Raw genomic sequence first — 15,460 nt, 5'->3', positions numbered from 1 at the left:
AAATGCAATCCAGTGCTACCATGTCACCTATGACGAGAAAAAAGGAGCTAGACATCACTGGATCGTTTTCTCAGGAGGGTAGATAGAATTGAATCCAGCAAGGAACCAGAACCTGTGCCATCAACGTCAGGCATGAGTGAAATAGCAGCTTGCCCTATGTCTCCTATTGCTGGCAATCCTTCAGCTCCACCGTCTCCCACCTCCTCTCCCTCCTCCGGTCAGTAACTCTTCCTGCCTGTTCCCTCGATGCCAGCCTCTGTATGCCAGCTGTTGCACTGCACTACTGTGCTTTTCAAGGCACTGTACTGTAAGATTAAAAATGTTTTATTTCTTGTGTTGTTTTCAATGTATTATTTGTGTGAAAAGTATTATACACGTATTACAGTACAGTACTATATAGCCAATTGTGTTAGTTGGGTACCTAGGCTAACTTTTGTTGCACTTATGAACTCGCTCTCAGAATGGAACTCGTTCATTTGGACGGGACTTACTGTACTCAACAACGCTGTTATAGAGTGAACACAGCCATGGACAATACACAAATGAATGGGTGAATAAAACTTTATTTACAAAAACAGGTAGCTGGATTATGGGCCATAGCAGGGCAACTACTGGGTTAGAGATTTATCAATTATATTGATCTCAAAAAATCAACTTTGATTCCATTGATTTCCTTTACTGTTTTTCTGCTTCCATTTCATTGATTTCCTATTCTGATTTTTATCACTTCCTTTCTTTTGCTTACTTTGAGCTTAATTTTTTCTTTACCTAGTTTCTTTTTCTTTTTTTTTAAAATTTAATTAATTAATTTATTGTTATTATTATTATTATTTTTTTTGACTGTATTGGGTCTTCGTTTCTGTGCGAGGGCTTTCTCTAGTTGCGGTGAGCGGGGGCCACTCTTCATCGTGCGCGGGCCTCTCACTGTTGCAGCCTCTCTTGTGGAGCACAGGCTCCAGATGCGCAGGCTCAGTAGTTGTGGCTCACGGGCCTAGTTGCTCCGCGGCATGTGGGATCCTCCCAGACCAGGGCTCGAACCCGTGTCCCCTGCATTGGCAGGCAGATTCTCAACCACTGTGCCACCAGGGAAGCCCTTTACCTAGTTTCTTAAGGTTAAAGTTGAGGTCACTGATTTGAGATCTGACTTCTTTTTTAATATAACTGTTAAGTGCTTTATCTGCATCTCACAAAGTTTTGATGTGTCTTTTCATTTCATTCAGTTTAAAGAACTTTGATTTCTTCTTTGACTTATGGGCTATTTATTAGTGTGTAGTCTAGTTTCCAAATACTTGGATATTTTCCAGATTTGTTTTTGTTATTGTTTCTAATTTAATTTCACTGTGGTCAGAGAACATACTCTGTATGACTTGAATCTTTTAAAATTTATCTAGACTTCTTGTGTCCATAGAATATTCTCCAGGCCATAATTGTTCTGTATGTACTTGAAAAGAATGTGCATTCTGTTTTGGTTGGATGAATGTTATATAAATGGCAGGTAGGTCAACATTGGTTGATAGTGGTTTTCAAGCCTTTACATCCTTACTGATTTTCTGTTTACTTGTTCTATATATTATTGAGTGGGAAATCTCTTATTATAATTGAGGATTGTCTGTTTTTCCTTATAATTCTATAATTTCTGTTCCATTATTTTCAGGTCCTGTTATTACATGTATAAATACTTATGATAGTTGTGCCTTTGTTTAATTGGCCCCTTTATTATTATGAAATGAAATGTATTTGTAATATTTGCTGTGAAATATACTTTGATATTAATATAGCAATCTTAATAATATTAACAGTCCTCAGCTTTCTTAGTGTTAGCACAGTACATCTTTTCCATCCTTTTATTTTTATTCCTATTCCTATTTGTATCTATATATTTAAAGTGGGTTTCTCAAAGGCAGCATATAGTTGGGATTTTTTTTCGTTGTTTTTTGTCTTGGTTTTGGGTCCATTCAGACAATCTGTCTTTTAATTGAGGTGTATAGACCATTTACATTTAGTGTGATTATTGATATGATTGGGTTTAAATATATAATTTTCTCTGTCTCTCTTTTTTTTCTCTTTTTCTGCTTTCCAAAAGTATCCAAAAGGATACTTTTTATAATTTCACTGTACCTCTTTTGTTGACTTATTAGTTATTGCTGTTTATTGTATTATTTAAGTGGTTGTTTTAGGGTTTATGGTATACACTGTTTTTGGCTGCGCTGCATGGCATGTGGGAATCTCTGTTCCCCAACCAGGGATCAAACCTGTGCCCCCTGCAGTGGAGGCCCAGAGTCTTAACCACTGGACCACCAGGGAAGTCCCATAGGGTCTATAATATACAGTTTTAACTTTTCACAGTCTACCTTCAAGTGACATTATGCCATTTCATGTTTGATATTACAACAGCATATTTCATTTCTCTCCTCCCAGGCTTTGAGCTATTGTCATAGTTATTTCTGCTTTTGTTACAAATCCCCAATACACTGTTGTTTTCTTTATAAACAGTCAATTATCTTTTAAAGAGATTTAAATAGGAAAAGTATCTTTGGGAGTTCACTGGCAGTCCAGTGGTTAGGACTCGGCGCTTTCACTGCCATGGCCCCAGGTTCAATCCCTGGTTGGGGAACTAAGATCCTGCAAGCTGTGCAGTGCGGCCAAAATAAATAAATAAATAATAATTTAAACAGACAGAAGGTTATTCCCATATAGATTTTTGGTTTGCAGTTACCATGAGGTTTTGATATAGCAGTCTATATATATACAAGATTGTTTTAAGTTGCTGGTCTTTTAATTTGAAATGCGTTTCCAATATCCTGCATTTGTACTCTCCTCTCAATTGCTGGTTTTGAAATCATATTTGTGTGTGGATGATTTTCTACCTTTACTGTATGTTTGCCTTTACCAGTGAGCTTTCCCATTCGTAATTTTCTATCTTCTAGTTTTGTCCTTTTCTTTTCTGTCTAGATAAGCTCTTTTAGCATTTGTTATAAAGCTGGTTTGGTGGTGCTGAATTCTCTTAGCTTTTGCTTGTCTGTAAAGCTTTTGATTTCTCCATCGAACCTGAATGAGAACCTTGCTGGGTAGAGTATTCTTGTTTGCAGGTTTTTCCCTTTCATCACTTTAAATATATCATGCCACTGCCTTCTGGCCTGCAGAGTTTTTGCTGAAAAATCAGCTGATAACCTTATGGGGATTCCCTTGTATGTTATTTGTTGCTCTTCTCTTGTTGCTTTTTTTTTTAATTTATTTATTTTATTTATTTATTTTTGGCTGTGTTGGTGTTGCTGCGTGCAGGCTTTCTTTAGTTGTGGAGAGTGGGGGCTACTCTTTGTTGTGGTGCATGGGCTTCTCATTGCGGTGGCTTCTCTTGCTGCGGAGCACAGGCTCTAGGCATGTGGGCTTCAGTAGTTGCAGCATGCAGGCTCAGTAGTTGTGGCACACGGGCTTAGTTGCTCCGTGTCATGTGGGATCTTCCCGGACCAGGGCTCGAACCCATGTCCCCTGCATTGGCAGGCGGATTCTCAACCACTGCGCCACCAGGGAAGCCCATCTCTTGTTGCCTTTAATATTTCTCTTTGTCTTTAATTTTTTAAAAAACTTATTGGAGTATAGTTGATTTACAATGTTGTGTTAATTTCAAGTGTACAGCATAGTGATTCAGTTATACATATACATATATTGATTCTTTTTTGATTCTTTTCCCATATAGGTTATTATAGAATATTGAGTAGAGTTTCCTGTGCTATACAGTAGGTCCTTGTTTGTTATTTTATGTATAGTAGTGTGTGTGTGTTAATCCGAAGCTCCTAATTTATCCCCGCCCCCTCCATGTTTCCCCTTTGGTAACCATAAGTTTGTTTTTGAAATCTGTGAGTCTGTTTCTGTTTTGTAAATAAGGTCATTTATATCATTTAAAAAACATTAAATTCCACATATGAGTTCTTTGTCTTTAATTTTTGTTAATTTGATTACTACGTGTATTGGTGTGTTCCTCTTTGGGTTTATCCTGTATGGGACTCTGCACTTCCTGGACTTGAGTGTTTCCTTTCCCATGTTAGGGAAGTTTTCGGCTATTATCTCTTCAAATATTTTCTTAGGCCCTTTCTGTCTTCTTCTGGGAGAAGAGAGAAATGTGAATGTTGGTGCATTTAATGTTATACCAGAGGTCTCTTGGACTGTCCTCATTCTTTTCATTCTTTTTTCTTTAGTCTGTTCCACAACAGTGATTTCCACCAATCTGTCTTCCAGCTCACTTATTCATTCTTCTGCCTCATTTATTCTGCTACTGATTCCTTCTAGTGTATTTTACATTTAAGTTATTATATTGTTCATCTCTGTTTATTTGTTTTTTAAATCTTCTAGCTCTTTGTTAAACATTTCATGTATTTCTCTGTCTGTGCCTGCATTCTTTTTCCAAGATCTTGGATCATCTTTACTATCACTACTCTGAATTATTTTTCAGGAAGGTTGCCTAGCTCCACTTCACTTAGTTTTTCTTCTGGAATTTTATCTTGTTCTTTCATCTGGAAAATATTTCTCTGCTGTCTCATTTTGTCTAACTTTCTGTGTTTGTAGCCTCTGTTCCTCAGGCAACAAGATCATAGTTCCTCTCGCTTTTGGTGTCTGCCGCCTGGTGGGTGAGGTTGGTCCAGGCTTGTGCAGGCTTCCTGGTGGGAGGGACTGGTGCCTGCCCACTGGTGGGTGGAGCTGGGTCTTGTCCCTCTGGTGGGCAGGGCTGTATCAAGGGGTGTGTTTAGAGGTGGCTGTGGGATCAGGAGGACTTCAGACAGCCTGTCTGCTGATGGGTGGGGCTGTGTTCCCGCCCTGTTGCTTGTTTGGCCTGAAGTGTCTCAGCACTGGAGCCTGCGGGCTGTTGGGTGGGGCCAGGTCTCAGTGCCAAGATGGCGACCTCTGGGAGAGGTCATGCTGATGAATATTGGCTGGGGCCTCCACCACCGTTGTCTTTGCCCCCACAGTGAACCACAGCCGACCTCTGCCTCCCCAGGAGACCCTCCAAGATCCACAGGTAGGTCTGGCTTAGGCTCGTATGGAGTCATGGCTTTGCCCTGGGTTCCAGTGCACATGAAACCTTGTGTGCACCTTCCAAGAGTGGAGTCTCTGTTTCTCCCAGTCCTGTGGAGCTCCTCCACTCAAGCCCAACTGGCCTTCAAAGACAAATGCTCTGGGGGCTCCTCCTCCTGATGCCAGACCCTCAGGTTGGGGAGCCTGACATGGGGCTCAGAACTCTCACTGCTGCGGGAGAACCTCTGTGATGTAATTATTTTTCAGTTTGTGGGTCACCCACCTGACAGGTATGAGATTTGATTATATCATGAAAGTGCCCCTCCTACCATCTTGTTGTGGCTTCTTGTCTTTGGATGTAGAATATCTTTTTTGGTAGGTTTGAGTCTTTTTTTGCCGATGGCTATTCAGCAGTTAGTTGTGATTTTTGTTTTTAAGTGAGAGGAGGTGAGCTCAAGTCCTACTCTGCCATCTTGTCTCCTCCTCACTTTATCACTGATTTTAAGCAACTTGGTTATAATGTGCTTTTGTACAATTCTGTGGCATTAAGTACATTCACATTGTTCTGCAACCATCTCTACTACCTATTTCTTTGCTTCTTTAAGTTCACTAAACATCTTGCATCTTTGAGTTTATAGTTTTCAACCAAATTCAGAAAAATTTCAGCCATTATTTCTTCAGATATTTTTTTCTGTTTCTCCATTTTCCCTGTCTTTGGGGGATTAAATTTACGCATATATTAGGCCACATGAAGTTGCCCCATAGCTTATTGGTACTCTTTTCACATTTTTGAATTCTTTTGTCTGTGTTCAGATGGATAGTTTCTATTATATGTCTCCAAGTTCACTAAATCTTCTGTAGTCTGATTTGTTGTTAATTCATCCAGTGTAGTTTTCATTTGGGACATTGTAATTTTCATCTCTGGAAGTTAAATTTGGGTTTTTATATTTCTCAGGTCGCTACTTAATATGTAGTTATAATAACTGTTTTAATTCCCCTGCTCACTAATTTATCATTTGTGTACTTTCTGGGTCTTCTTGTGTTGAGTTTTTGCATGTCTGGTGGTTTTGATTGGATGCCAGATATTCTGAATTCTACCTATTTTGGTGCTGGGTATTTTTGTATTCCTATAAATATTCTTGAGCTTTGTTTCTCATACTTAGTTACTTGGAAACAGTTTGATCCTTCTAGATCAAACTTTTAAGCTTTATTAAGTGGGACCTGAGCAGTGAGTAGCCTAGGGCTAATTTTGCTCCACTACTAAAGCAAAACTGATGCCCCATAAACTGTGATGTTTTCCACACTGGCTCTTGGGAAAAGGAACTATTTCCTGTTCTTTGACAGCTCTAATCCTTTTGGCTGGTTCTTTCCCCAGCCTCTGGCAGTTTCCTTACATGCATGGGATTATCAGTACTCAGTGAACACTTGAGTGGGATTCTCAGCAGATCTATAGAGCTCTCTCTCTGTATAACTCTTTCCTTGTTGATACCCTGCCCTGTAAACTAGCTGCTTTGGTCTCCTTGGATGCCTTGGCTTCTCATCTCAGGGAGACTGTTGGGTTCCACCCTCAGTTTCTCCTCCCTTTGCTGCTGACAACTCTGCCCCAACTGTAAGCAGAGGCAGTGGTAGGGCCCACCACATTTGTTTCTCTTCTCTCAGGTCTCTGTCCTTCATGCCTGTTGTCTGATGGTGTATTTGTCAGGTTTTTTGTTTTGTTTTAGAAGGGAGGGTAAGGTTTGGTTTCTGTTTATCTATGTTAGCTAGAATTAGAAGTGTCTTGAAAGCATTACTTTCTAGATTGTTATAAAAATCTGATGCCATTCTGATTTGCATGTAACTGGTTTTTTCCCTTGAAGCTTTTTAGGGTGTCTATCTGGTGTTTTGAAATTTCCCCATGTTGTATGTTGGTATAGATTCTTTGGAGACTCATGTCCTCTTGAGTTTTTCAGAATTTTCTTGTGTTATTATTTTGGTAATTTCTCTCCTGTGTTCTTTCTTTGCAGATTTCCAGTTATAGTTGGATGTCAGCCCTCTTAGACTGACCATTTTTTATTTTCCTTCATATTCTCTTTTGGGTTTTTTGCCCTACTTTATGGGAGATTTCCTCAATTTTATCCTTTCATCATATTATTTCTGACATTAATTTCCAAAGCTTTTTTTTTTATCTTCTCTCACAGCCTTTTTCTCCCCTTACTTAATGGACACAATATTTACACTTTGTGCCTTAGTTGTTTCTTGGATATCTTGTTCTACTCTCTGTACTATTTCCTGGGATTTGTTTATTTTTGTTTTGGTATTTTTATGTTGTACTTTTGCACAAACCTCTGATGTTTCTGGGCTATCTATATACTTAAGAGTGAGGCACTTGAAGGTGATGAGCTCTCTTCACTGTTCACTTTCACTGAACAGTAGGCTGGCATTTTCACTGGAGAGCCCAGGCTGGCAGGATCTGTAGGTTTTTCCTCTGGGTTAGTTCAGGGCAGGGTCTTCCAGCCTGCTGTAGGAGCCTGGGGTGGGGTGGGGGCAGGGGCTGGAGCCCTGAGCATCTCAGGTAGTTTCTCCAGAAATAACTTTCGGCCTTCTGCAGGGTGGTGGGGACTTGAATTTCTGCTTCCTACATGCGTTTCCAGTCCTTGTTTTCCCCTGGCACGTGAGGCCTCCAATTCCTTCCCTTTACAATGTGTTTTGGTTCTGTGTGTGTGTGTGGTGCGGTATGTGTGGGACGGACACAGGACAGCGAGAAGAGGGCAGAGCACTGATTTTGGATAGTAGTTCTGAGCTAAGTCTTTACCACTTCCCTGCATTTCCTTTTGCACAAAGTAGTTCTAAATCCACTGCCTGTGCCCAAAGGAGGACACGTGGTCTAAGAGAGGCCCAGACTCTTCCAGTGCAACAGTCCACTTGAGGAAAATCCTCACACTGGCACAAGAGTATAGACCAGCTCCAGGACAAGGAGTGGGCAGAACCTGCAGGGTTAGATTTACCTTTGACCTTGGATTTCCATCCCTTTAATCATCTGTATGAAAACCATAGACTATAGGGAGTCGAGTGGGGGGCAAGGGGTAGTTTATAAGCATAATGGAGTAAGAATCACGTCAAGTGTAAAGAGACCATAATAATTAGAAATACTTTTAATTCCTAGCTTCTTGGCGACCCTCAAGTATCAGAGCCATCCAAGCATGTTGGCCTTCGAATCTTCTCAGCAAGAGTAGATGATCACACAACTCTTAAGGTAAATCAAAATTAGAGGAAGGTTATTTATTGGTGTGACTTTTCCTGTCATGAGCTTCTTTTACACAGCAATGGTGTAAATAGCATCAAATTGAATGAAAAGTTTGTTAGATGCAACCATAAATAATTATAATAAATATACATCAAGTAACTTTACAGCACACATTTTTTTAGGGCCAAGGTTTGGATCTGTCTGGACCTCAATGTGCTCTCTGGGAGAAGCAGTCGTGTTAGCAGCAGGTATCTTACTCACAGCTGTCATCTAGTCAAGTGATGGGCCAACAGAAGCTTCCCAAACCCCTCTTGGGGAGGTAGCTGACAATTCTGAGTCCATTCAAGGGATGGGAAGGATGGGGGCGGGGGGGACCAAGATTTAAAAATACAGGGAGGAAAAACCACTTCTAGTAAATCCAAAGGCTCTTTCATTATGCAGAAATGAAATAAGAGGATCCTTGTCGTCAGAACTACATCCTGGTATGACCCCACAGTCAAGGGGGCTATGGCCCCCAGGAGGCAATGGCCGACCGTATTCCTTCTAATTAGGGAAACTGCTTGCAGGCACCTCCAGACATGACTGATCCTGCATCAAATGTAACTGATGCAACCGGAACGATTCATCCAGGTTTACCCTTTCCTTAGGTCAGGGAATCTTTTCTATAATGGTCCTTAATGCATCTCCTAAGAATAACAGGGAGGAGGTGGATGCTAATGCCTCTAACTCTAAAATCCACACATCTTCCCAACGGGCCCCGGCAGACGGAGGAGGAGCAAATCCTCTCTCGCCAGCATTCACGCTCCAAAGCCTTCTCGACAGCACTCACTCAGAACTTCCAATATTCACAATATTATACAATAAATACAGTGATGTGATTCTGTGAGAACTGGCAAGGCCCAAAATGACAGTGTCCAGCAAGATGGCATATGCTGCTCTCGAACAAAGTACCAGTGGACAAAGACCTACTCGGGGCACAAATGCACTGGGGCAGCAGGTGGGCTGCAGCAGCTCAGCCCTGGCACACACTCACACGGGGTGGGGAGGGGGTGCCGGGTGGGCCCGGCCAGAGGGGCGGAAGGACCCTGGTGTCTCCATCTGGACTTGAAGGTCTTAGTCACTGCGGTAGGCCCTGAATTGAGCAGAGCACCTCAGACAGCTCTTTTTAAAATGGGGTGTAGCCTTTCCTCTGCTCCTCACATCACAAATACCGTAGTGAGGAAGGGACATTTCTGAGTACAAAAGTGGGGTAGGCTTGAATCATGTGCTTTCCTGTTCTGAGTCTCGGAAAAAGGCCCCCAACTTGAGCACTGTCCCTCTAGCTCCAGGGGTCCTCTCAACTCCTGAGCTGGGACGCACCTGGCCTGGCTCTGCATACTAAGGCCAGGGAGGAACCCTTTGGTCTTCTAATCCTGGGCAGCACTCAGTGGGAAACTGTCGGACCGGGGCCCAGAAGAGTCGGACAGCAGAGAGGGCTGTCTGGGTGGGAAGGGACGGGGGAACCACTGTGGGCTTTTCTTCAGGAAAACCCAGACCATGGACAAGGGTCTAAAGCCGGAAGATTAACACGTAAAGCTCCCTGTGTGTGTCTCCCATGTTTGGGTAACTGGCCCAACCATTTCAAGATGGAAGGAGACCTGCAGGAGCCACGTCCAGGAGAAACTCCAGCTCAAGGCGGAGGGGCAGGGCTGGCCACAGACTTGTCTGTGAAGACGCTCTGCAGAAAGAACAGGATGCTCTGTGGGCCAAGGGCATCTCACTACCAGCTTCCTGCTGGGTGGTTCTGTGATGTGGAACCAACTGGGGCCTCACAGCATCAGAACCTGGTGGCCACGAAGGAACACGTCCAGGAAGATCAAATGAGACAGGAGCTGTCTGGGGACTAAACTATCCTACAAACATACCACAAATAGGTAGCAAAAGAACCAACCCATCACGAAACGTACAAATACATAAGGTTAAGTCTTCCAGGAGGTCCTGGAATGTGGACAAAGGTTCGGAAAAGCAGAATGTTGCCAACTCCTCACGCAGGGCCCCGGAGGGATGTGCCCGCAGTGGCAGGCTTCCTAAGCCAGCAGAGCGGTGCCTTGGAGACAGCCTAACTCGGGCTCCCTCCCCTCAGCCACTCAGGGGGTCTTCACGATAGTGAATGGCACAACGAAGTTTCTCCAGCATGATTTCCAGAGAGGAGTACTGGGGAAGCTTGATCATGAACATGCAGGTCTCCACTCGGATGTAGCGAGAGTCTGGGGAACCTATAGGAGAGACATCGGGCCAGCGTTAGAGCGTGGGACTGGATCCCAGGTAGGCCTGGCTGGACCCTCCGCCTCCAGGTTTGCCTCTCCGGGCCGCTCCAAGTCAACCCCAAGGCCCAGTCGGGGGATGAGGGCCTGGGAGGCTGGATTCTGGAGCAGGAAAGGGCAGATACACAGCTGCTGTACAGCACAGGTACCAAATGGCTGACCCGTGACAGAATCTGACCGCAGGCAGGTTTGTCTGGCTGGCAAAGAGTTTTGATTTTTTAAATTTATTTTGCTGCATTTAAAAGTTGGAAGATTACACCACTATTATTTAACATAGTTTTGGAAGTGTTAGCCACAGCAATCAGAGAAGACAAAGAAATAAAAGGAATCCAAATCGGAAAAGAAGAAGTAAAGCTGTCACTATTTGCAGATGACATGATACTATACATAGAGAATCCTAAAGATGCTACCAGAAAACTCCTAGAGCTAATCAATGAGTTTGGTAAAGTAGCAGGATACAAAATTAATGCACAGAAATCGCTTGCATTTCTATACACTAATGACGAAAAATCTGAAAGTGAAATTAAGAAAACACTCCCGTTTACCATTGCAACAAAAAGAATAAGATATCTAGGAATAAACCTACCTAAGGAGACAAAAGACCTGTATGCAGAAAATTATAAGACACTGATGAAAGAAATTAAAGATGATACAAATAGATGGAGAGATATACCATGTTCCTGGATTGGAAGAATCAACATTGTGAAAATGACTCTACTACCCAAAGCAATCTACAGATTCAATGCAATCCCTATCAAACTACCACTGGCATTTTCACAGAACTAGAACAAAAAATTTCACAATTTGTATGGAAACACAAAAGACCCCGAATAGCCAAAGCAATCCTGAGAACGAAAAATGGAGCTGGGGGAATCAGGCTCCCTGACTTCAGACTATACTACAAAGCTTCAGTAATCAAGACAGTTTGGTACTGGCACAAAAACAGAAATATAGATCAATGGAACAGGATAGAAAGCCCAGAGATAAACCCACACACATATGGTCACCTTATCTTTGATAAAGGAGGCAAGCATATACAGTGGAGAAAAGACAGCCTCTTCAATAAGTGGTGCTGGGAAAATTGGACAGGTACATGTAAAAGTATGAAATTAGAACACTCCCTGACACCATGCACAAAAATAAACTCCAAATGGATTAAAGACCTAAGTGTAAGGCCAGACACTATCAAACTCTTAGAGGAAAACATAGGCAGAACACTCTATGACATACATCACAGCAAGATTCTTTTTGACCCAGCTCCCAGAGAAATGGAAATAAGAACACAAATAAACAAATGGGACCTAATGAAACTTAAAAGCTTTTGCACAGCAAAGAAAACCATAAACAAGACCAAAAGACAACCATCAGAATGGGAGAAAATATTTGCAAATGAAGCAACTGACAAAGGATTAATCTCCAAGATTTACAAGCAGCTCATGCAGCTCAATAACAAAAAAACGAACAACCCAATCCAAAAATGGGCAGAAGACCTAAATAGACATTTCTCCAAAGAAGATATACAGATGGCCTACAGACACATGAAAGAATGCTCAACATCATTAATCATTAGAGAAATGCAAATCAAAACTACAATGAGATATCATCTCACACCGGTCAGAATGGCCATCATCAAAAAATCTAGAAACAATAAATGCTGGAGAGGGTGTGGAGGAAAGGGAACACTCTTGCACTGTTGGTGGGAATGTAAATTGATACAGCCACTATGGAGAACAGTATGGAGGTTCCTTAAAAAACTACAAATAGAACTACCATACGACCCAGCAATCCCACTACTGGGCATATACCCTGAGAAAACCATAGGTCAAAAAGTGTCATGTACCACAATGTTCATTGCAGCTCTATTCACAATAGCCAGGACATGGAAGCAACCTAAATGTCCATCAACAGATGAATGGATAAAGAAGATGTGGCACATATATACAATGGAATATTACTCAGCCATAAAAAGAAATGAAATGGAGGTATTTGTAATGAGGTGGATGGAGTTAGAGTCTGTCATACAGAGTGAAGTAAGTCAGAAAGAGAAAAACAAATACAGTATGCTAACACATATATACGGAATCTAAGGGAAAAAAAAAAAAAAAGGCCATGAAGAACCTAGTGGCAAGACGGGAATAAAGACACAGACCTACTAGAGAATGGACTTGAGGATATGGGGAGGGGGTGGGGTGAGATGTGACAGGGTAAGAGAGTGTCATGGACATATATACACTACCAAATGTAAAATAGATAGCTAGTGGGAAGCAGCCGCATAGCACAGGGAGATCAGCTCGGTGCTTTGTGACCACCTAGAGGGGTGGGATGGGGAGGGTGGGAGGGAGGGAGATGCAAGAGGGAAGAGAAATGGGAACATATTGTATATGTATAACTGATTCACTTTGTTATAAAGCAGAAGCTAACACACTATTGTAAGGCAATTATACTTCAATAAAGATGTTTAAAAAAAATAAAAAATAAAAAATAAAAGTTGGAAGATTAAAACACTTCTGGATTTTAAGCTTTTAAAAATTTCAGAAGACATGTCAGCGTCGGGCCTATACTGCCACTTGGCGAAGGTCAGGTTTGGGAAGCACATGGCCCCAAGCCCACCCCACCACCCCCTGGCCTCTCTCTCATTTACATTTGGGCCTTGGTGTTCTGGGTCCGTGTCCATTGTTCTTCCCCCCTCATGCAGGGCCTAGCAGCCCCAGCTCCAAACGGGGCCCATGTGTCCCTACTTGGAACATGACCAGGGGAGGCCAGTACCTGCTGTGCCATCCGGGGGGGCGATCTTCATGGGGTATGGGGGCACATGGGCTGTGTCGGGGCCCCCGTCTTTGCAGGGGCAGGTGAATGGGATGCGCTCCTGGTTGCAGGCAAACTTGATGAACTTGCACAGCTCCTCCTGGGCGAACATCTCCAGTGCCCCCCAGAAGAACTCGATGTGCTGGTCCGTCTCCATCAGGCCCACCTGGTACATGGTGTGGGCCTGGGGAAGAAAGGCCGCAGACATGAGCAGGCCTGGGCCTCTAACCCAGTGCCCCCCCGACAAGGCTGGGCCCAATCCCGGGGCAGGGTGCAGCAGGGAATCGACGGCTGCAGGACACAGGGAGGTTACAATGATGACAAGGACCGCAAAGGCAGTTCTAACAGCGTCTGTCTGTGTGACTGTGGCCTATGCACTAGGCCCGGCAGCAGGGGCTCTCCATACATTACCCCACTGACCCCGCTGGGCAGGTCTTGTCACTGTTCCCATTAGAGGTGAAGTCACTTGGGCAAGGTCTCCCAGCTGGCACGGGCAAAAGCGGGCCAGGCGGAACAGTGGAGGGGGCTTCACCTCAGGCTGGTGACTTAATTCATGGGCTCTGGAGGCAGGTGATCTGCCACTTCCTGTCTGGGTGACCTTGGGTAAGTGACCTGTCTTAGCTTCAGTTTACACAGCAGTGAGATGGGGGTGAGCACAGCTCCTCTCACACGTGAGGAGGACAGAGTGCTGGGGCCCAGGAAGCACTAAGACATGACAGGCCACTGCCAACATGCCTGTCAGCCCGGCCGGCCCAGCCACCGACCTTCAGGAACTCGAGGTTGATGTAAGGGAGGCCGCACGTCCGCAGCTCCATCTCCAGCGGGCTGAGCGTGGTGAGCAGCTGCAGGGGGATGATGGTGCCCAGGCCCGCGCGCACGGCTGTCACACACTCGACGTTCTGCAGCTCCTGCAGCCGCAGGCTCCGGATGGCTGCTGCGTAGATGTCCTTGTTCTCCCACCTGCGGGGGTCGTGGGTGAGGGGCGACGCTCAGCAGGCTGCTCCGGGGCCTGGGGGCCACACCCGCTCGGGCAGAGGCCCCAGGCCGTTACCCGGATTTCCCAGGCCTGGCACCTCAGTGAACTCCTCTCCTGCTCTGGGTGTCACCCCCCCCGAGAGCTGGTGTTTCTGAATAGTCCTTCCACTGAAGATATTCCACCATCTTTCCTGACGCCCACCGTCCTGCCTCATACCCTCCCCCCAGTGGAAGCCACTGGCCCCCTGACCTAGGCCCCCGCGCACTCACGCCACAGGGATGTGCCGGCCGCGGCTGCACAGCTCCACCTCCTCGCCCGCCATGGTCAGGTAGGTGAACCGGCAGCAGGGCTTACTGGGCCCGTCGGGGCTCTCGATGGCCAGGTGCTGGGAGGCAATCTCGGCGCACAGGGCCTCCAGCTCGCTCTCGTCGTTGATCTGGAGGGAGGCACGGCAGGGCGGGGCTGACTGCTGCCCTGCCTCCCTGGCCCTCGGAAGAGGGAACCCCTTCCCCAGTTGGGCAGATGTCGGTCATTGCTCGGGTGGGGGCTACCGTGGCCTGGCCCGCCAGCCTTGCCGTCAGTTCAGGGTTAGGCACGTGGCCGAGGCCTGGCTAACGAGACCCAAATTACAGTTGCCCTCTTTCACTGGCGTGGACACGGCTGAAGGCGGTGCACCTTGTGCTGCTGGGGCCATCTTGAGATCACTCATTGACGACATCATTGGAGCACCTGGATTCAACCCTGTCTGAAGCCAATCTATATCTGTACTTTTAGTTTTAAGATCAAATCACTAAAAAGAATTTTTTCGGGGCTTCCCTGGTGGCGCAGTGGTTGAGAATCCGCCTGCCAATGCAGGGGACACGGGTTCGAGCCCTGGTCTGGGGAGATACCACATGCCATGGAGCAACTGGGCCCGTGAGCCACAATTGCTGAGCCTGCGCGTCTGGAGCCTGTGCTCCGCAACAGGAGAGGCCGCGATAGTGAGAGGCCCGCGCACCGCGATGAAGAGTGGCCCCCGCTTGCCACAACTGGAGAAAGCCCTCGCACAGAAACGAAGACACAACACAGCCATAAATAAATTAATTAATTAATTTTTAAAAAAAAATTTTTTTCCTAAGCTGGTTTGACCTGGGGTTTCTATCA

At 44.8% G+C, this 15,460-nt stretch overlaps 1 protein-coding gene across 7 annotated transcripts in view; it reads right to left on the bottom strand.

Moving 5' to 3' along the window:
* Nucleotides 1-8,253: 8,253 nt before the first annotated feature.
* HECTD4 (HECT domain E3 ubiquitin protein ligase 4) overlaps nt 8,254-15,460 on the bottom strand; it is a 196,115-nt gene continuing 188,908 nt past the window's right edge. For all 7 annotated transcript variants that reach the window (XM_036823844.1, XM_036823845.1, XM_036823847.1 and 4 more), the window contains 4 exons: nt 14,587-14,753; nt 14,106-14,301; nt 13,303-13,525; nt 8,254-10,488 (listed from right to left, as the gene is read on the bottom strand). In XM_036823844.1, the coding sequence (XP_036679739.1) occupies nt 10,352-10,488; nt 13,303-13,525; nt 14,106-14,301; nt 14,587-14,753 (723 nt within the window). In that variant the 3' untranslated portion in view covers nt 8,254-10,351. The remainder of the gene's footprint in view (nt 10,489-13,302; nt 13,526-14,105; nt 14,302-14,586; nt 14,754-15,460) is intronic.

Source organism: Balaenoptera musculus, chromosome 14 (assembly GCF_009873245.2).
Source record: "Balaenoptera musculus isolate JJ_BM4_2016_0621 chromosome 14, mBalMus1.pri.v3, whole genome shotgun sequence".
NCBI lineage: Eukaryota > Metazoa > Chordata > Mammalia > Artiodactyla > Balaenopteridae > Balaenoptera > Balaenoptera musculus.
The sequence above is the reverse complement of the archived record's forward strand: the minus strand, read 5'-3'. Positions and strand labels throughout refer to the sequence as shown.